Source organism: Erpetoichthys calabaricus, chromosome 10, assembly GCF_900747795.2.
Source record: "Erpetoichthys calabaricus chromosome 10, fErpCal1.3, whole genome shotgun sequence".
Taxonomy (NCBI): Eukaryota; Metazoa; Chordata; class Cladistia; order Polypteriformes; family Polypteridae; genus Erpetoichthys; species Erpetoichthys calabaricus.
Window position 1 is genome coordinate 8,895,731 of NC_041403.2, and position 23,370 is coordinate 8,919,100.

Consider the following 23,370-nt stretch of genomic DNA (forward strand, 5'->3'; position numbering starts at 1 on the left):
GTAATTGAGATCTATCAGTCTGGTAAAGGTTATAAAGCCATTTCTAAAGCTTTGGGACTCCAGCGAACCACAGTGAGAGCCATTATCCACAAATGGCAAAAACATGGAACAGTGGTGAACCTTCCCAGGAGTGGCAGGCCGACCAAAATTACCCCAAGAGCGCAGAGACGACTCATCCGAGAGGTCACAAAAGACCCCAGGACAACGTCTAAAGAACTGCAGGCCTCACTTCCCTCAATTAAGGTCAGTGTTCACGACTCCACCATAAGAAAGAGACTGGGCAAAAAACGGCCTGCATGGCAGATTTCCAAGACGCAAACCACTGTTAAGCAAAAAGAACATTAGGGCTCGTCTCAATTTTGCTAAGAAACATCTCAATGATTGCCAAGACTTTTGGGAAAATACCTTGTGGACTGATGAGACAAAAGTTGAACTTTTTGGAAGGCAAATGTCCCGTTACATCTGGCGTAAAAGGAACACAGCATTTCAGAAAAAGAACATCATACCAACAGTAAAATATGGTGGTGGTAGTGTGATGGTCTGGGGTTGTTTTGCTGCTTCAGGACCTGGAAGGCTTGCTGTGATAGATGGAACCATGAATTCTACTGTCTACCAAAAAATCCTGAAGGAGAATGTCCGGCCATCTGTTCGTCAACTCAAGCTGAAGCGATCTTGGGTGCTGCAACAGGACAATGACCCAAAACACACCAGCAAATCCACCTCTGAATGGCTGAAGAAAAACAAAATGAAGACTTTGGAGTGGCCTAGTCAAAGGCCTGACCTGAATCCAATTGAGATGCTATGGCATGACCTTAAAAAGGCGGTTCATGCTAGAAAACCCTCCAATAAAGCTGAATTACAACAATTTTGCAAAGATGAGTGGGCCAAAATTCCTCCAGAGCGCTGTAAAAGACTCATTGCAAGTTATCGCAAACGCTTGATTGCAGTTATTGCTGCTAAGGGTGGCCCAACCAGTTATTAGGTTCAGGGGGCAATTACTTTTTCACACAGGGCCATGTAGGTTTGGATTTTTTTTCTCCCTAAATAATAAAAACCACCATTTACAAACTGCATTTTGTGTTTACTTGTGTTATATTTGACTAATGGTTAAATGTGTTTGATGATCAGAAACATTTTGTGTGACAAACATGCAAAAGAATAAGAAATCAGGAAGGGGGCAAATAGTTTTTCACACCACTGTAGCTAAACAAAAGGGCTTGATGGACTGAATGGTCTACTCTCGTTGGTCAAATTTATTATTTATGTTAAAAATAATAAAAATAATACATGTGACAAACTGTGGTTCTTTTTTCTCCCCTTTTGTTTGATTCTCTTAATTAAACTGCAGTGCATATGTACTCACTTTGACAATATAATGCTACCCATCCATCCATTTTCCAACCCGCTGAATCCGAACACAGGGTCACGGGGGTCTGCTGGAGCCAATCCCAGCCAACACAGGGCACAAGGCAGGAACCAATCCCGGGCAGGGTGCCAACCCACCGCAGGACACACACAAACACACCCACACACCATGCACACACTAGGGACAATTTAGAATCGCCAATCCACCTAACCTGTATGTCTTTGGACTGTGGGAGGAAACCGGAGCGCCTGGAGGAAACCCACGCAGACACGGGGAGAACATGCAAACTCCACGCAGGGAGGACCCGGGAAGTGAACCCGGGTCTCCTAACTGCGAGGCAGCAGCGCTACCACTGCGCCACCCCCATAATGCTACCCTGTCTTGATTAAAACTAGACTATAAAATGTGAAAACTTCAAATTGTCAGTGCTTCTCCCCTATGGTAGAGGTGTTACTACATAAAATTATGAAGTTGCGCTTTTAATCCTCATGTCTGAATCCCTGTGAGAGACCCTGTGCAAGGCTCTTAAAAGTAAGCTGCTAGAACATGGGTGTCGAACTCTGGTCCTGGAGGGCTGCAGGTTTTCATTCTAACCATCTTCTTCATTAGTGACCAGTTTTTGCTGCTAAATAACTTCTTTTGCCTTAACTTTAATTAACTTGACTCAGGCCCCTTTGTTGTTTCTTTTTCCTTAATTCGCAGCAAAACAATAATGAGTCACAAAACAAGCCGCCACACGACCAGCTCACCTGTGCCCATCACACAACATCTGAAAATAAAGAAAGGTGAAGATCTCGGTAAGGTTGATCTCTCAGGTCACCAAAACATTTTGACGGTGTTCTTAGAAAAAAACAGAAAAATCACGAGTTTTGGAAATGTCTGCTATGGCAGAATGAGAGCAGCAACAAGTCATGGAATTAAATAACGGCTTTAATTAACAGTAAGAATCGGCTTCTCATTAAGAGATTGGTTGGAGTGAAATAGGTTGGAGTTTGAAATCCCAGTTTAGCTGGTCACCTGTTGGCTCGTGTCGCATCTCATTTCTGTTTGGCTGTCATTTAATGAAGAAAGGAATAAATTCAGAGGACTGAATCCTTAAAAACAGAGCTATTAAAATGAAGGGAAAAGGATTTAATTAGCAGTGAAAACTGGTCACTGATTAGGAAAAGGGTTAGAATGAAAACCTGCAGCCACTGTGGCCCTCCAGGTCCGGACTTCAACACCCCTGTGATAGAAGAACCATGAATTGCAAAATGCAATTGTCATTTTACTGTTATCCTTCATAAAAGCATTACCTATATATGTAAAATTAAGGCTTGGGAAATGACAAGCTTAATTATAACCACAACATCTAGAAGAGAACTGCCGAGCCTTTGATTCTCAAGATATTTCTACTTCTCCTCCAGGAGTTTATTTTTAATCTCCTCTGTGCCTTTGATCCAAACTCCTGAAAATCCATTGCATTTGTACTGTGAGGCATTGCATCATATTGAATCTTGTTGTGCAATACTCCTCTGATGCAAAAAGCTGTAAAAATGATTTCAATATTAAACAAATAAATGCAAAGGTAAATAAAGAACAGCATCAGTCAAGATAAACTTTGCAAATAAAGGATACAGTAGAGGTTGCTGTGTTTAATCCACATAAAATTCACTTTGCCGTGAGTTAGTAAAGGTGAAACATCAGCTTCTTCTTCCTTCTGCATCAAAATAGGCATGAAGTTCTCGATTTCATTCATGTCAACGTCCCCCATGTAATTCCGACATATGAGAACCTATAAAGAAGCAGATTAGGTTTAAAACAAAGCCTATTTGTAAATAATACATTACTAGCCTATATTGTGCACTGGAAGAATCTAAAGCAAAGTAGTAGGCAGACAGTGTGCCCATACCTAAGGAGCTGAAAATAAGAAGACTTACTGTGTGGATCTAAACAAACCACTGGCTTACTTTTACTTAATTGTTGTAAATTAACATATTCAGCGATAGTGGTCTGTGAAAAAGATATATCCTGCAGAATTAATATTACAGACGGCATTAAGTTCAAGGTAGGTTCGCAATGGATGATCCCAGCTTAAGAAAGTAGAGAAAAAAAAACTGACAGATCCATACACAGTTTAAGCAAAAGAAAATTAAGAGGAGACCCGACTAAAGTGTTTAAAATTATGAAGGGAATTTGTGCAGTGGATCAAGACTGTTATTTTAAAATGAGTACATCAAGATCATGGGGACACAGCTGGAAACTTCTTAATAAATTTCACACAAACATTAGGACATTTTTCTTCACACAGAGAACCACAAACACATGGAATAAGGGATCAAGTTATGTGGTAGAACTTTAGGGACTTGATATTATTTTGAAAGAATAAAATGGAGGGGATGTACTGGCAAGCTCTTGTTGAGCTGAAATGCCTGCTCTAGTCCAGATTTTTATTATGTTCTAATGTTAATGTTACAAAGACACCCATTTTTTCAATAGATAAATCCTGTATATATAAAGTGGATTCAGAAAGTATTCAGACTCCTTTGCCTTCTTCACACTTTACTATGTTGTTGACTTCATTTTAAATGAATACTGTATATCTGCCATTTTTGTCCACAAATCTACACACAGCAATCTATAACGATGAAGTGAACACATGGTTTCAGAAAGGTTTGCAAATTGATTAAAATTATGGATGTAATCAGACCCTTTGCTGTAGCAATCCAAGTTGTGGTCAGTCAGGTGCCTCCTGTTTGCTTAATTCTCCTTGAGATGTGTCTAGAAGTTGATTGGAGTCCACCCGGGACAAACTGAATTGATTGGATATCATTTAGAAAGGCACACAGCTGTGCACGTAAGGTTTCACAATTCACACTAAACGTCAGGGCAAACACTAAGAAGAAAGAATTCTAATTTAGTGGTGTTGTGCTGGAGAAATCTTTTTTTATAATAAGAATCAGGTCACTGTATTTGTGTTTGTTGTGTCCGGGATTTAGGTCTCGGTGGTGCACACTATATACGGATATTATACAGGGAGATTCACTCGAAAGAGGACCCAAATATTCTGCTGTAACTTCCATTTGGATGAAGCAATCTTGACCTAAAAAAATACGCTTCATGTAATTGATTGATGTAATACGTACGTGTAATTGATTGCATTACATGCGATGGTGGAAGTGGTTTCCATTTTCTGCCAGACACATTTCGACAAGGCACTCCATGTTCCTGAACATATCGGCAAGAGTCTCGGGGGGAATAGCAGCAATATCATATTGGATGTTTTCCTTCAAATCTTCCACAGTGTGAGGTTTGTTCCAATAAACTTTTCCATTGAGCATACCCCAAAGGAAAAAGTCTGGTGGTGTCAGATCCGGCGACCGTGGTGGGCAAAGCCTCTTTGAAATTATCCTGTTTCTGAAGAAGGACTCAATTTCTGTCACACTCCTTGCCAATGTGCAACATGTTGCTCCATCTTGCTGGAAGTAACCTTCCATTAACTCACGATCATCCAGTTGGTTCTGACTTTGCTTAAGCGAACTGGTGACCCAATAAGTTCGCACCATTAAGATGCACTGCTCAATACTGTATACCACCATTCTGATGAGAAGTCAAGTGACTGAGTGAAGGGGTACAGGCGGTGTGCACCCAGAAGTTGCAAACGGAGGTTAAACGTCACAACGGCTGTCCAGCGCCTATCTCATTGTTCCAACGCAGGGGCATCCCGGCTTGTTCGAAGCTCCATATACTGAGGAGCACATTAAACATTGTTTCGTTCAGATTGCTTCATTCCAGCAAGAGTTACTACAGAATATTTGGGGGCATCTTAAGAAGTTGAATATCCCTGTATTATATGTCTCATTGTCACTAACATCTGTCAAGTTAGTACGCAACCTTGGGGTGGTGACTGATGAGCAGCTATCTTTTTCTGACTGCAATTAGATAGATAGATAGATAGAGTCACAGTAAGCTGGGGGATAGACCCAGCCTGGAAGGACCGGGATGTGTCTTAGATGTCCCCCGGGCGACGAGGGGGCAACCGCCCTGGATCTTGAGTAGACCACAGGAAAGGAGCAAGGAGGCTCAAGCCCATTGGGGCCCATGGCCACCACCAGGGGGCACCCCAAGCCTCATGGAGCTCAGGAAACAGGCACTTCTGTCACACCTGGGAAGGTGGAGGAACATCCTTCCAGGGACGCCCGGAGTGCTTCCGGGTGCGAGGGCAGCACTTCCGCCCAACACCAGGAAGTGCTGCCGGAAGAGTGTCATCAGGCACCCGGAGCACATCCGGATGAGAATTAAAAGGGGCCGCCTCCCTACAATCAGGGGGCTGGAGTCGGGAGAGGAGAAGGACAGAGCTCCGGAGGAGAGGAGTGGAGGCGGACCTGAAGTAAGGAAGAGGCATTGTGTGAGAGGCCTAAACTTTGGGGGAGTTTTGGGGTTGTGTGCACTTTATTCTGTAAATTTGTATAATAAACGTGTGTTGAGTTTTGTACCTACGGTGTCCACCTTTCTGTGTCTGGGCCAGTGTCCACAATAGATAGATAAGATAGATAGAGGCACATTGGTAACTTTAGATGACATTTTCACTTTTTAACTTTTAGGAACCCTTTGTAATGTGCCATTTATTTGTCCCTTAAAAACTTTGGAGTTTTAGAGATGAAGAGAGATATAGAGTGTAACTGCCAGTATTTACTTTAACATGAGATACTTAACAAGAACATAGGTCAGGTCAGGCTGGGGAACATGCACTGATATAGGTTGCTGCCACACCCACCACATGACGAAACAGCTCAGGATCCCGATTAACATCCCCCCAAGCAGACACGAGGTCAAGTCCCACCCTCCGAAAATGACCAACTATCTGCTGCTGCCAGGTGTTACGTGTGGCGTCTCCTTGGCTTGGTGCATCTGTTCAGGTCCTCAACAATGAGGTTCCGGCAAGCCAGATCACCCTCGGGGAATCACGCCACATGGCCATAGTGCCTTAACCGACAATCCCACACAATGCAGGCAATGTGCTAGTACCCAAGGACTCTCCTCAGAGACACAGAACCGAAGGAGTCCAGTCTTTGTCTCAGGTCACTGGATAGCGTCCTTGTCTCACAGCCACATAGAAAAACAGGAAGCACCAGGACTCCAAAGACTTGTGCCACACACCCCTGTCCAGCGACCTCATGACCTCCACGTGCTCTCCCAATCCGTCTACTGACTTCATAGGAAGAGTCACCGGACACATGAATGTTGCTGCCGAGGTAAGTAAACCTCTCAACGTGATTGACATTTTCTCCTGCAAACAGACACACTGCTGATGGCTGTGCCCAAGAGGTCATTAAAGGCCTGAATCTTGATTTTTTTTTTTTATCAGGACACTCCCCAGCCCAGACACTCAGACTTTGGAGAGCTCTGATCTGATCCTCCATTAACTCCACAATGATCACAGCATCGTCAAGAAAGTCAAGATCAGTGAATCTCTCTTCACCAACAGATGCACCACATCCACTGGACCACACAACCCCGCCCAACATCCAGTCCATGCAAGCATTGAACAGAGTAGAAGCAGAACACACCCCTGACAGACCCCAGAATCAACTGGAAAAAATGCATTTGCACTCCATGAGAACCCTCAGTGCTAGGATGCGTTCGATGGCAGACTTCTTAGGCATAAAACCAGACTGCTCTGGTTACTGGTAGGTGAGCAAGTGCTCATGGATTCTATTGAGGATGACCCTTGCAAGGCTCTGTGAGCAATGTTATTCATCTGTAGTTGCCGCAATGTTGCCGATCACCCTTTCTTATCCAGATAGGGATGACAAGACCTATTTTCCAGTCAGTTGGGATGACACCTGTCTCTCAAATGGAAACAAAGATTGCTTGCAATGCCAGGAGGACAGCCTTACTACCATCCTGGAGAAGTTCATGCTGGATACCACAGATTCCTGTAGCACCGTATGTATCTTTTCACAAAAACAACCATAAAATACCTGGCATAAATTACCAAATTGTACAACTGACAGTAGGACTCTATGGATGTTCAGATCTTCTTATTTTATAAAAGGTCAGTTAATAGGGATTGATACTGGGCTGAATGACTTGTTCTCCTCTTTTCGCATTTCTTATTAAAGGTATAATGATGGTGAGCACAGGTATCTTGTGGCTCCTGAGGTGTAGGTTCAATTTCTTAGCCTTGCCACTGTTAACACGGGGTTTGCACTTTCTATACATATTTGTGTTATTGCATGTAATGTACATGTAGACCCTACATCATTTCTTGACATGATTTATGGTTTCCTTCCAAATCCCAAAAACTTATTAGTTACCTGGTGACTGTAAACTGACCCTGAATTGACTCAGGGTGTGAGCCTTAAAACTAGGACTGGCACCCGTAAAAATATAATGAAATAGATAGCTTCAGGAAAATAAAAATAATACATGGATGAAGAATTGTGTCACTGCAGTTTTTGCAATGTGTCCCTTTAAATACCATCTTGTTTATAATATGTGCTCGCCTCTTCAGCAGTAATCGGGGACACTTGAACACAACAGACTACAAACATTTAAACTAATTTTTGCTAATTTAGAAGCTAATGCTTGCTGCTAATGGAATAGATTATTTAATTCATGGCTTGTTTATTCATGCATCCGCTAGTACCGTTGCATATTTTAGTTTTCTCAAAAAGCACTAAATGGGTGAATTAGTACAACTAAATAGCTCAAATTTTTACGTTTTTATTCCCTTTTAAATATTTTATTCAGCTTGGAATTAAATACACACAAGTGTGAATGGATTCTCCATTGTTAGGCGCTTAATTATTACCAAGGCACTGTTAATGGAAACTGGATAAGAAAAAAAAAATAGTGTTATTAAGAATTAAAAATCTTTACAAGGAAGTGACCTAAATAAAGCCGATATTACATTATGCAACTTTTTGTCATGAGATGTGTCAGATATGCCGATTGCAATTGCTGCATGCACAATGTCAAATTACACACCTGAAAATTGCAATTCATGTCACGTTTATCACCTGAGCACCGATCTTCCAGTGCAGTCGTTACATGCCACTTTTTCTGGCAGCCAATAGTGTATTGCCTGATGGAGCAGCAATATAAGAAGTGTTGACAGTTCAGCAGCAATCTCTGTCTTGTAATTCATTTTTCCATTCTTTTATGGCATGTAAAATATGTGACATCAGACAGACGAGCTTCTCTCCTGGTTGTGTGTTCCTTACCTTGTCACTACTTCTGTAAGTATTCATCTGGTTGTCAGCTTGTACAATAATGTTTCAACTTTTATATTCAGTATGGATTTTAAGGCAGTATCTTTCAGTTACTGGACAGAGTAAATGTCTAATGTGCATATGATAAAATAAATCTGGTATGATGATACCAACTCTCTCTCTCTCTATCTATCAATCTATATATACTGTATATATTGTATATTGTGATAGACGGCCAGGAACCCTGCCCCACCGGGATGGAGGAAGGAGGAACCAGGAAAGCGGCACTTCTTTTCCCTGGGTACCCGGCCGGTCCTTGATCCCTGGGGGACAGCACTTCCGGGATACCAGGAAGTGCTGACAGACTAGGGATGGTTCATGCCCAGAGTGCTTCCTGGTGCAAGGGCAGCACTTCTGTCACACTGGGGAGTGCTGCCAGAAGTTCATCAGCCACCTGGAGCACATCTGGGACAGGATAAAAGGGGCCGCCTCACTCCAATCAAGGAGCCAGAGTCGGGTGGAAGAAGGACGGAGCTTGCGAGACAGGAGTGGAGGCGGCCGAAGGAACGAAGAACTGTGTAAATGCATGTAAATAATAGTGGTTCTGTAAATAAACGTGTGTGTGGGGGACACTGCGTTGTCATGTCTGTCTGTGGCCTGGCTATCTTTTACAATTATATATATATATACAGTAATCCCTCCTCCATCGTGGGGGTTACGTTCCAGAGCCACCCGCGAAATAAGAAAATCCGCGAAGTAGAAACCATATGTTTATATGGTTATTTTTATATTGTCATGCTTGGGTCACAGATTTGCGCAGAAACACAGGAGGTTGTAGAGAAACATGAACTTTATTCAAACACTGCAAACAAACATTTGTCTCTTTTTCAAAAGTTTAAACTGTGCTCCATGACAAGACAGAGATGACAGTTCCGTCTCACAATTAAAAGAATGCAAACATATCTTCCTCTTCAAAGGAGTGCTTGTCAGGAGCAGTGACTGTCACAGAGATAGAGAGAAAAGCAAACAGATCAATAGGACTGTTTTTCTTTTAAGTATGTGAAGCACCGCGGCACAAAGCTGTTGAAGGCGGCAGCTCACACCCCCTCCGTCAGGAGCAGACAAAGAGAGACAGAGTTTGTTTTTCAATCAAAAATCAATACGTGCCCTTCGAGCTTTTAAGTATGCGAAGCACCGTGCAGCATGTCGTTTCTGGAAGCAGCTGCACAAAAGATAGCAACGTGAAGATAATCTTTCAGCATTTTTAGACGAGCGTCCGTATCGTCTAGGTGTGCGAACAGCCCCCCTGCTCACACCCCCTACGTCAGGATCAGAGAAAGTCAGCGCAAGCGAAAGAGAAATGTAAGCCGGGTAGCTTCTCAGCCATCTGCCAATAGCGTCCCTTGTATGAAATCAACTGGGCAAACCAACTGAGGAAGCATGTACCAGAAATTAAAAGACCCATTGTCCGCAGAAACCCGCGAAGCAGCGAAAAATCCGCGATATATATTTAAATATGCTTACATATAAAATCTGCGATGGAGTGAAGCCGCGAAAGGCGAAGCGCGATATAGCGAGGGATTACTGTATATATATATATATATATATATATATACATACACATACATCCATCCATTTTCCAACCCGCTGAATCCGAACACAGGGTCACGGGGGTCTGCTGGAGCCAATCCCAGCCAACACAGGGCACAAGGCAGGAACCAATCCTGGGCAGGGTACCAACCCACCGCAGGACACACACAAACAAACCCACATACCAAGCACACACTAGGGCCAATTTAGAATTGCCAATCCACCTAACCTGCATGTCTTTGGACTGTGGGAGGAAACCGGAGCGCCCGGAGGAAACCCACGCAGACATGGGGAGAACATGCAAACTCCACGCAGGGAGGACCTGGGAAGCGAACCTGGGTCTCCTAACTGCGAGGCAGCAGCGCTACCACTGCGCCACCGTGCCGCCCTATATATATATATATAGTACTATGCAAAAGTTTTAGGCAGGTGTGAAAAAATGCTTTACACAAAGAATGCTTTCAGAAATATAAATAATGATTGTTTATTGTTATCAATTTACAAAATGCAAAGTGAGTGAACAAAAGAGAAATCTAAAGCAAATCAATATTTGGTGTTACTACCTTTTGCCTTCAAACCAGCATCAATTCTTATAGGTCCACTTGCACAAAGTCAGGGATTTTGTAGGATTCTAGTCAGGTGTCTGATCAACCAATTCTACCAAACAGGTGCTAATGATCATCAATGTCACACGTAGGTTGAAACACAGTCATTAACTGAAACAGAAACAGCTGTGTAGGAGGCTTAAAACTGGGTGAGGAACAGCCAAACTCTGCTACCAAGGTGAGGTTGTGGAAGACAGTTTTATGTCATGGCGAGATTGAGCACAGCAACAAGACACAAGGTAGTTCTACTGCATCAGCAAGGTCTCTCCCAGACAAAGATTTCAAAGCAGACTGGGGTTTCAAGATGTGCTGTTCAAGCTCTTTTGAAGAAGCACAAAGAAACGGGCAACGTTGAGGATCGTAGACGTAGCGGTCGGCCAAGGAAACTTAGTGCAGCAGATGAAAGACACATCAAGCTTATTACCCTTCGAAATCAGAAGATGTCCAGCAGTGCCATCAGCTCAGAACTGGCAGAAACAAGTAGGACCCAGGTACACCCATCTACTGTCCGAAGAAGTCTGGCCAGAAGTGGTCTTCATGGAAGAGTTGCAGCCAAAAAGCCATACCTCCGACGTGGAAACAAGGCCAAGAGACTCAAGTATGCACGAAAACATAGGAACTGGGGTGCAGAAAAATGTCAGCAGGTGCTCTGGACTGATGAGTCAAAATTTGAAATATTTGGCTGTAGCAGAAGGCAGTTTGTTCGTTGAAGGGCTGGAGAGCGGTACAATAATGAGTGTCTGCAGGCAACAGTGAAGCATGGTGGAGGTTCCTAGAACGTTTGGGTCTGCATTTCTGCAAAAGGAGTTGGAGATTTGGTCAGGATTAATGGTGTTCTCAATGCTGAGAAATACAGGCAGATACTTATCCATCATGCAATACCATCAGGGAGGCGTATGATTGGCCCCAAATTTATTCTGCAGCAGGACAACGACCCCAAACATACAGCCAAAGTCATTAAGAACTATCTTCAGCGTAAAGAAGAACAAGAAGTCCTGGAAATGATGGTATGGCCGCCACAGAGCCCTGATCGCAACATCATCGAGTGTGTCTGGGATTACATGAAGAGACAGAAGGATGTGAGGAAGCCTACATCCACAGAAGATCTGGGGTTAGTTCTCCAAGATGTTTGGAACAACCTACCAGCCGAGTTCCTTCAAAAACTGTGCAAGTGTACCTAGAAGAATTGATGCTGTTTTGAAGGCAAAGGGTGATCACACCAAATATTGATTTGATTTAGATTTCTCTTTTGTTCATTCACTGCATTTTGCTGATTGATGAAAATAAATGATTAACACTTCCATTTTTGAAAGCATTCTTTGTTTACAGCATTTTTTCACACCTGCCTCAAACTTTTGCACAGTACTGTATATATATATATATATATATATATATATATATATATAATCCAACTTTTTCTGTATGTCTTTTCTGTATGTCTGCTTTTCACAAGAGAACTACCTACTGGATTTAGATCCATTTTTCTATAATTTACTTGAACATTCCGGATGATTTTGCGACTTCTCTCATCGCGTTAAATATCATAGTTTGCTTGCTGTACCGATTTATTTGTGCAAATCCGAGAGAAACACAGCGGGCTGAGGGGAGGGGACAGGGCCATCCTTACTCACTCACGTGCCAGCCTCGGGGCGTATCTTACATCTGCTTAGCTAGCGAATGAGAGAACTACTTAACGGATTTTGATCTGGCTTTTTTCTAGAATTTGCTTGAACATTCCGGTTGATTTTGAGACTTCTGTTATTGTGCTAAGAATCATAGTTTGCTTGCAGGAGCAATATATTCGCACTAATCTGAGATAGAGGCTGCCGGCTGAGGGGAGGGCGAAGTGTGATGTTAGAAGTGGGGAGCCAGGCAGGGCTCTACTCGCTGTCCTGTTTCACTTCTATGTGGGCTGCATGGGATGGCTAGCTCTTTATAAACCATGCGCTGAAATCCTCCAAGACTACAAACTCCCATTTGTTGTTACACTGGGGGATGCTTACTTTGCCACACATTAACTTTCAGGCCCTGTATCATATTTTCATATTTATGAATGTCAGTACTTGTTTAATTAAGATATTTGGGTAACTGCTTGATAGATATACCAGTATTTTAAAGCAGTTGTTAGTATTTGTGTATTTTATATTGTATTACAGAAAAAGGAGCAATATTACTCACTTCAATAATGGAGGTACTCTAATAAAAAGCCATGGAATTGATATCTGTTTTTGCTGTTGTAATGAACATTACTGAGATTATCATAGATTTTCATTGATATCGTATTATGTAATATCATCTACTGTTGAACTGCGGTGAGCTGGCGCCCTGATCGGGAATTGTTCCTCCCTTGCGCCCTGTGCTAACTGGGACTGGCTCCACCAGACCCCCGTGACCCTGTGTTAGGATATAGTGGGTTGGAAAATGACTGTTGAATTCTGCTCTGTACTTTTATACTATTATACTATACTGTACTATTATATTGTACCAGTAATGGTGCACTGCATGATAACGTGCAGTGAATACACTTGACTTATAGTTTTCCTCCTCTTTCTCTGTACATTTATCATTCATTTGCTCAGAGGTTGATGTGCTTGTTCCTTACTGAGCAGCTCTTCTTTTCTCCACCCTAGCGGCCCGCTTCTTCTCTTCTTCCGTCAGCATCTTTTCGCATTAAAACTGATTAAGTCAGTGTTTGTGTTGCAATTACTTAGTATGTTTTCCTTAATTTTTCACTTAAGCCGGCACTTAAGTGTTCAATCTGCCTCAAGAATGTTTTAAGATGTGAAGAGGTAGGGGAAGTGATGGCGAAGGTGGTAGGGGTGAGAACGGCACCCGTACACGTGTGCCACACGGCCGCCCTGCTGGCCGCTGCCGAGAGTTGATTCTACAATAAAATAAAATAAAAAGAGGAATAACCTTGGAGGTCAATCCTCACCCGAAAGCAGATAGTAGACATCACGTAGTATGTATGTACCAAATGTCAGGTCAATAGTTCAAACGATTTGCGAGCTACAGGTGATTTAAAATCCTGGACACACAAATGAACAGCCACGGTAGCGTATTATATATAAAGATAGATATATATATATATATATATATATATATATATATTTATTGCTTAATACTGTGACAGATAGGGGGCGCTGTCGTCCCCTTGAACCCTCAAGATACCAGATAAAAGTCCAAATGTTATTTTATTTATAATAACAATGTGCACAAAGCACCCTCTACTCCACAATACTCCAATAAATGATCAATAAATCAATACAACAATAATCAACCCTCCAACTCCCAGCAGCTCAGTCACCCTTCCTTCCAACTTGGCTCGCCCGTCTAGGATCTCTCACAGTCTTTTATAGTCCATGACCCGGAAGTGCTGGGAAGTCACATGGGCTATCAGAAGCACTTCCGGGTCAGGTGAAAACTCCTCTTCTTCATCCCGGAAGTACGTCATTCCCTCTGTCGCTGTGACTAAGACGGGTTATAGGGAACATACAAGTCCATATGCCTCCCTGCAGTGTCCTCCAGCGGCCCCCATGGTATCCAGCAGTGCTGTGAAGGAAAACTCCAATGTCCATAATTCCCTGCTGGCATTCAGAGCACCTCCATGCTGCAGGGAGGGCTCCATTTGGCGGCCTGGGGGGTATTGGCCGGGATGAATGGCCCACAATACTCATATTTTACACTGTCATGAAAGTGATACAAGCCATAGCTTTAAAGATTACTGATAGGACATCTTTTCCATTTTCTTTACACATTCAGGATATGTGCATTTTAGAAATATTTAACTTAAACACAATATCATGCTAAACAGTTACAGAAACATGTTATACTGCTGGGAAACTATGATCTCATTTTAAAAACAGTTTCACCGTTTTGCCTTTTAAATGGTGATTTGTACACTAAGAATGTGAAAAGGCATATTTTAAAATTTGAAAGCATCATTTGAAGGATATCACATTTTCATGTATTCAAAACATACTGTGTAAGAATTCTTCGGCCTCATTGTGCATTTACAGTACAAATAGAGAAACGTCTTCTCTCCCATTCATGGATCATTAACTTGGTAAGTGAGAAGGCCTTGCATGTCCCAGAGATCTTTAGCACTATGCTGCTGGAAGCCTAGTTTGATTACTCTATGCAAATAAGAGATCTGACCAAAGGCAAATCCAAAATTTAACTATCATGATGGTTTTTACTAAAACTGAAGGAAGGAAAACAAAGCTCATGCAGAACTACAGACAACTACAGTACGAACAGAGTAAGATCTGGAACAGTGTACAGCAGCAAGCACTGCTTGGCCCAGTGAGCCATTACCTGGGCTAAATACATACAAGGCCTGGAATTAGGTGTGATACTAGTCAAATATCTCAAATATATGGGTCAAATGTTTACAGGCTAGATTTGACATTTGCACACAGCACTCTCATGGCATATAAAATTTCACTTCAATGGCTGGAAGTGACATATAAAATCTCATTTGACTGGCTGGGAAGAAGCCTGCATTTGTGGGAAGTATCAAGTAGACATTGACATGGATTCCTCAGAACAAACTGCACTGCACTTACTGACTTGTAATGGTGTAGCTCTCTCTTTCTACAAATTTGCCCTGTAGGATGTGGGATTATGCATGAGCCTTTAAGTGGGTGCCATGCAGATGAAATTTTGTTGTACACAGAGGGAAGGCTCAATGATAATTTTACTTGTATGTATACCCTGAACACCTTTTTATCAGAAAATGGTGCTCAAATGCTTAACCAGCTATTGACTCAAAAATCCTACTTGGGACCTTCCTCACTTCAAGTCAGAAATAATAAACACAACCTGCAATGGTATGATATGAAAGAACAGAACATCATATCGGAAAATGTCTTGCTTGAACACAAGCTTTCTCCCAAGTGTGACTGGTATCTGAGTACCCAGAGCTAGTTTGTAGTTGTGGTGTCACAGATTTGAGATTACTTGTCACATGGGCAAAGACCATTGCTAAACTGTTACATAATGGCTACTTGATGGTGAGTGGGATCAGACTGTTGGAGCTTTGTTTGACAAACCTGAAAGACCCAAATGGGTCATGATGTGCACCTGGCAATGTCTAGAAATGTTTCTGCTACATCTTGTACTTAAGCATTTAACTGGACAGTAGTGGAGATGGATATGCACATGTGGCTGAATGTTAGTTGCTGTTTGTCTTCATGGAAACCATTAAACCCACTCTTTGGATGGTGCATAGAAATCTTTGTGATATTTGTTGATGTAGGGGGGCAATGCTGATGTTGTCATAGTAAGCATCCTGAAAAGGCAGTATAAGAATGTAATCTCACCATGTTGACTTGCTCTGCTCTTCCAGTACATACAGCCCATTTTCATTTCAATCTCTATGCGGTAAACAATTTATGAAAGTCAAGACTCAGACTCAATAGGTTTTATTAATTTAAATTCTTGAGTATATCTTGAATTTTTATTAAACTGATTGCTGTGAGCTGTTAGGGAATGGATGAATACTAACATCCTTTATCCTTATGTTGCATATTTATATTTATAATTTATAGGAGTCTTATCAAATAATTTTGTCAGTAAATGGGTGCATAATAGCTACATCCATCCATCCATCCATTAACCAACCCGCTGAATCCGAACACAGGGTCACGGGGGTCTGCTGGAGCCAATCCCAGCCAACACAGGGCACAAGGCAGGAAACAATCCCGGGCAGGGTGCCAACCCACCGCAGATAATAGCTACATCTATACATATTAAAGGCAAAGCCCTCACGGACTCATCACTAATTCCCTCACTTTCCACATAGGTGGGAAGCTGAAATTTCGCATGCTCATTCCTTGCAACGTACTTCCAAAAGTTAGGTATGTTTCATGTCCTATTGCAACACCCAACTGGGGACGGGTGTACCCCTAAACTGTATATATCGATAGGGGAAACCCCTCCTCATTATTTCTGCGACTTCCAATATACGCAGGAAGCCCAAATTTCCCAGGCTCATCCTTTACACTGTATGTTTCATTTCACACCATGCCCCGTAACGAACTTTCGAAAATAACATCTTCTTTTTGGTGGTTCTCACCATTATGCCGTAACGAACTTTTGGAACTGACCTCTCCTTTTGGCGGTTTCATTCCTTATTTCCATTAACAGACTATTTATTTCACAGCAGAGACACACAAGGGCCGCCCCTGGTTCCCCTTCTTTTTTCTGCATCGCCGCTGTCCACGCACCTACCATGAGGTTGGCTCCCTGCCTATATACAGTCATATGAAAAAGTTTGGGAACCCCTCTGAGCCTGCATAATAATTTACTTTCAACAAAAAAGATAACAGTGGTATGTCTTCATTTCCTAGGAACATCTGAGTACTGTGGCGTTTTCTGAACAAAGATTTTTAGTGACGCAGTATTTAGTTGTATGAAATTAAATCAAATGTGAAAAACTGGCTGTGCACAAATGTGGGTCCCCTTGTCATGTTGCTGATTTGAATGCCTGTCACTGCTCAATGCTGATTACTTGGTTGATGAGCTCGTGAAGCCTTGAACTTCATAGATAGGTGTGTCCAATCATGAGATATAAAGGTATTTAAGGTGGTTAATTACAAGTTGGGCTTCCTTCCCTTTGACTCTCCTCTGAAGAGGGACAGCATGGGATCTCAAAGCAACTCTCCAAAGATCTGAAAACAAAGATTGTTCAGTCTCCTGGTTTAGGGGAAGGCTACAAAAAGCCATCTCAGAGGTTTAAACTGTCAGTTTCAACTGGAAGGAATGGAATCAGGAAATGGAAGGCCACAGGCACAGTTGCTGTTAAACCCAGCAGGTCTGGCAGGCCAAGAAAAATACAGGAGCGGCATATGAGCAGGATTGTGAGAATGGTTACAGACAACCCACAGATCACCTCCAAAGACCTGCAAGAACATCTGTACATCGTTCTACAATTCAGCGCAATTTTTACAAAGAACATCTGTATGGCAGGGTGATGAGAAAGAAGCCCTTTCTGCACTCACGCCACAAATAGAGTCGCTTGTTGTATGCCAATGCTCATTTAGACAAGCCAGATTCATTTTGGAACAAAGTGCTTTGGACTGATGACACAAAAATGGAGTTATTTGGTCAGAATAAAAAGCGCTTTGCATGGCGGAAGAAGAACACCGCATTCCAAGAAAAACACCTGCTACCTACTGTCAAATTTGGTGGAGGTTCCATCATGCTGTGGGGCTGTGTGGCTAGTTCAGGGACTGGGGCCCTTGTTAAAGTCGAGGGTCGGATGAATTCAACCCAATATCAACAAATTCTTCAGGATAATGTTCAAGCATCAGTCACAAAGTTGAAGTTACACAGGGGTTGGATATTCCAACAAGACAATGACCCAAAACACAGTTGGAAATCTCTAAAGGCATTCATGCAGAGGGAGAAGTATAATGTTCTGGAATGGCCGTCACAGTCCCCTGACTTGAATATCATTGACAATCTATGGGATGATTTGAAGCAGGCTCTCCATGCAACTTAACTGAACTGGAGAGATTTTGTATGAAGAATGGTCAACAATACCTCCATCCAGAATCCAGACACTCATCAAAGGCTATAGGATGACAGCATCTAGAGGCTGTTAGATTTGCAAAAGGAGGCTCAACTAAGTATTGATCTCACATCTCTGTTGGGGTGCCCAAATTTATGCACCTGTCTAATTTTGTTATGATACATATTGCATATTTTCTGTTAATCCAATAAACTTAATGTCACTGCTGAAATACTACTGTTTCTATAAGGCATGTCGTATATTAAAAGGAAGTTGCTACTTTGAAAGCTCAGCCAATGATAAACAAAAATCCATTTTTTCATGTAACAGTACATTAACGACATCCCACGCTCATGTGCCTCCTCACTTGGTTCCTTACTTTCCTCAGCTGTTCATCGTGCTCACTGCTCCCTTCTTCTTTAGTCTATCGCTTCAAGCCTGTTATTGTTCGCCTTGCTTCACGTCTTCCTGCTGGTGACTCCTGTCTTTTCGTTAACTCCACCGCTTTACTATGAAACTTACAACGGCACCATGCTTCAAATCAAATCTCTACAGAAGAACCTCATTGAGGCAACTGTCTTCACTTGAACTGGCTGAGGGGAGACTGGATTTATTCCTTGCATCCCTCTCATACCCTCTGACCTCCCATTCCAATTTCCATTAAGGGTCTGCTTTGTTATGACAATAAATAAGTCACAGGGCCAGACTCTAAAAAGGTCGCCATTGACTTGACACAAGATTACTTCTCACATGGCCAACTGTACGTTTCATGCTCAAGAGTAAGCTCAGCAGACAGCTTGGTCATTTTACAGCCCGAGGGCAGAACCGCAAACGTTGTTTACAAAGAGATCCTTACATCCTAAAAATGTGCATTTCTCATACACAACATTTACAATCATAAATTAAACTCTTTACAATCATCAAATTCACTCTCAATACCAAAATAAGTCTACGACAATTACATTGACAATCATGTTACGTTATTTTTAAAATGTTTCCTTTGCTTTTTCATAACTTCTTTAACACATTACTTGTCCGCTGTGAAGCGCGGGTATTTTGCTAGTTTTACAATAAAATTAAAAAATATAAAAATATCCCAAGCAAGACCAAAAGGTATAATTTAATAGCAAAATGGTTCAATTCTGAAATATGACCTAGTGGAAATGAGAAGTTCATTTTGTCCACTCCACTCCTGCCAAACATACAGTATGTGCATTTGTTTCCCCTCAATGTCACATCCCCTTAAACAGGCCGGTCACATCCTGCAACAGGCCTTCAGGCATTTTCAAGAATCAGCTTCCAGGACAGGAAATACTTGCTGTAGGTTTGTTACATGAGGGCTCGTTCAGTAAAATCTCATGAAATGATTAGCCAAACATCGTAAAAAGAATGCAGGCCCCACAACATTGCTGAGCTGGATATTGTAGATGTTTGTTTGATATTAACAGTAGGCCTGTGCAAAATATGACATTACTGGTGTTCTTTCTCCTGGGCTACTATGTACATTTCATTACAATAAAAACAGAGTAACATTAAAAATGTATAAAATAGAAAAAATTTGTTTTTGAAGTCATGTTTTTCCGCTTGCAAGAAATTCTATGAGATCCCAGGGGCCTCATGTATAAACGGTGCGTACGCACAGAAATGTTGCGTACGAACCTTTCCACGCTCAAATCGCGATGTATAAAACCTAAACTTGGCGTAAAGCCACGCACATTTCCACGGTAACTCATACCTTGGCGTACGCAATTTCTCCGCTCGGTTTTGCAGACTGGCGGCACCCAGCGTCAAAGCAGTGCTACTGTTCCTGTGTGGTTACTCTTTCTTAGATCCACATCCACGGCGGCGGCTTTATCAAATACACTGAAATTAACCGCATATCGTTCATAAATTTAATGCATCTGATTGTAATTAACCTGTAACAATATAATGGTCCACAGAATGGTCAAACTACTGTTCCTGTGTGCTCATCCTTTCTTTCTTAGCTCCACATTCCTGACGCGGCTTTATAAATACACTGAAATAAACTGCATATTGTTTATTTGTGTAATGCATCTGATTGTAATTAACCTGTAGCAATATAATGGGCCAGGGAATAGCCATAGTATTCCAAATACCAGAACTGCTTTAGCGTTGTTACGCTCACTGCACCTTCTTCTCCTTCTGTCAGCTGCTCCCGTTAGGTGTTGCCACAGCGGATCATCTTTTTCCATATTACTCTCACTGCACCACTCGGAGTATTTATATCACTGTATCTGAGTGTGAATCACAGCAGCAGATGATCGGAAAGAGAATTATCGGTATACAATTTCAAGTACACACTACCTCAACCACGGCAAAAAGCGTCAAAGCCTTTCCTGTACGGACCTCGCGTTTCAGAAACAGTTTCATCCCAATAACTATAAACGCACTCAATCAGTCCATCAAGTGCTCCTTGTAGAACTGTCTGTACTTATAAGTACAATCACCTCACTGTAAACTTACACTACAGTTATAATATTGCACAACCTGCGCTACTTTATAAAGCGCGTATGATGACAATATCATTTTTAAGATGAAATGCAGCAAAATATGTTGCTTATAGTATACAGATAAAACATTAACTTCATTTAAATAATCTGTATTGTTAATAATTAAACATGTGAGGACACGGTGCCGCAGCGTATAGCTAGTTCAAGGATAGCTCCTGCCTTTCGCTGTATTCTTGCTGGTGCTGACGCGACACTGGAAGGATAGACGAATAGAATAATTAAACATGTACTACGAAGATATTTCAATGTTCCTTAAAAGTTTTGAAGAATCGGCGTTCTAAGCTTACAAATGGCTTAACGTCTATTACAGAGCTGATTGTGTGGCGATTGGAGAAAGAAAAGTATGGACAGGAATTGGAGGTTAGTACGTTTGAAAGAAACAGTACTTCTGTAATAAATTATTTCATCGAAGGTCGCACATGGTGCAGCAAGCCTCTTGCGTGAGATATGAACAATCACTGTGCCACCGTGTTCCCATGTTTAATAACATGCTTTCATTCCTATCATCATGAAAATGATATCACGTATACATCTCAGTATTTTAATTATTCAGAGAGCTGTAATATCTCAAATGTAATGGATTATGTGTCCTGTCGGAGAAAGAGAAAGAACGGAAGCACGTAGTGATTCACACACATAGAGCACATAGAAGATCAAACACAGAACAAAGCATTTAAAATGCTACTTGAGAAACTAGTAAAATAAACGATTTTAAGATGAAGTTTATGATGTTCTACTTTAATGGCAAAATAAACTACGTGATTAAAGTGGAAATTTCGAGATTAAAGTTGACATTTTGTGCTTTTTTCACACTGTGTGCCTATGTTTTTTGTTTGTACCCTAATAAGCTTTCATATGACACTCAGACGGTGGGCTACGACTCGCCTTTTCACAGCGACTTTGATATGTGATTTCTTTTTTATTTCGGGCACTGTGCGACTTTGTGAATTTGATCTTTCGAGTTTTTCCGACACTCTGTCACTCGATCAACTTCCTTTTATTTATACCACTGTTTAAACCAACAAATAGTACGTTTTTCCTTTGCCTCCACTTGGTATTCGCTGAAATTCTTATATTTTCCCTTGTGCTTTTCCCAGAAGGCTATTTATATTGATTTGCATATTCAAAGAGGCGTAATTCTGGGAGGAGTTGGGGCGGGACAGAAGGCGCGTGCACGTGCGTTACTTTTCATGCTGATCGGGATTTATGTAGTGGATGAACGTGAAAGTATGCGTGCGCACAGATTCCTGCATCTGGATTTTTCTGTGCGTACGCACAATCCCGCTTTTGTGCTTACGCCATGTTATAGTGTGAGTTCTACGCACGGCGTTATACATGAGGCCCCAGGTTTGGAAAAATTGGGGCTTTCCATAAAGTGAGTGTAAATCTGATAATGACTAAAGTTCTTCTGGACATAATCTTCTTGTGTGTGTGTGCGCAGCAAAAACTAAACACAAACTGGAGAAAAACAGAATTGTGGAATCTATCGTTATGTGTGGGGTCACTCAGGTTTTCAACATTGGTAAGATTTAAATAATGTAGTCTATGCTATGCGTAAGACTCACAACCTGTTAATCAGATATGTGTGGTGTCGGGACCTTCACTATTTGTCATGTAAAAATATTATAAGTTAAAACTGCTTGAAATCTAAGTAATCTAAGTAATGTGTGTGGACAATATCAAGTTCTTGGGTATCCACATCACATCGGATCTGACCTGGTCTTTGAACACATCTCACCTGGTAAAGAAGTCCCAACAAAGACTCTTCTTCCTCAGGGAGATGAGACGTGCTGGATTCTCCTCTCGGCTTCTCACAAACTTCTATAGATCCACGATAGAAAGCATTCTCTGTCACAGTATGACAGTGTGGTACGGCAGCTGCACAGCACACAGGACAGGAAGGACTTGGCACGGGTGGCGAGAACAGTACAGGGGATTGTAGGAAGTCCTCTCCTAGACCTGGACTCTGTATATGCTGGAAGGGTGCAGAAGAGGGCCAAATGTATAGCTGCGGATCTCACCTATCTGGGAAATGGACTGCTTGTACCACTGCCTTCGGGAAAGCGGTACAGAAACATAAAAACACGCATCAGCAGACTGAAAGACAGCTTCTTCCCCAGAGCTGTGAAGTCCATCTGCCCCTGCTGATACACACACACACACATATCCATCTACCCCTAACCTGCCCCCCTGTAGACATGTACACGTAATCAAACACACACACTCGTATTCCTCCCCTGCAGACCCACGCACACAGATCACTGGTCTCTGCAGGCGTACTACCTCAGGAAAAGTCTGGACTTGATGAGGTTTTGTTGCTGCTGTCTTTTATACTTATTATGTTTATTTTATTATTTATAGTGCATTGTGTATTTTAAATATTCTGCCTTGAAGCCGAGTCCTACCAACAAAAAATTTCGTTATGTGTATACATAATGACAATAAAGAATTCTACGTCTAATCAACGTAAAACTCTGTGTATGGAGGGTCAATGCTTGCAGTGCACCATCTATTGGAATGTATTATGGTAATGTGTTTACTAATAAAATTGTATTTTTCATTCCGA

The 23,370-nt window shown here is 41.8% G+C and overlaps 1 protein-coding gene across 1 annotated transcript in view; it reads right to left on the bottom strand.

The window, feature by feature from the left end:
* Positions 1-23,370, bottom strand: part of ap1m3 (adaptor related protein complex 1 subunit mu 3) — a 98,970-nt gene that overhangs the window by 64,566 nt on the left and 11,034 nt on the right. Inside the window, exon 2 of the mRNA XM_028810855.2 lies at positions 2,984-3,140. Coding sequence (XP_028666688.2) covers positions 2,984-3,140 — 157 coding nt within the window. The remainder of the gene's footprint in view (positions 1-2,983; positions 3,141-23,370) is intronic.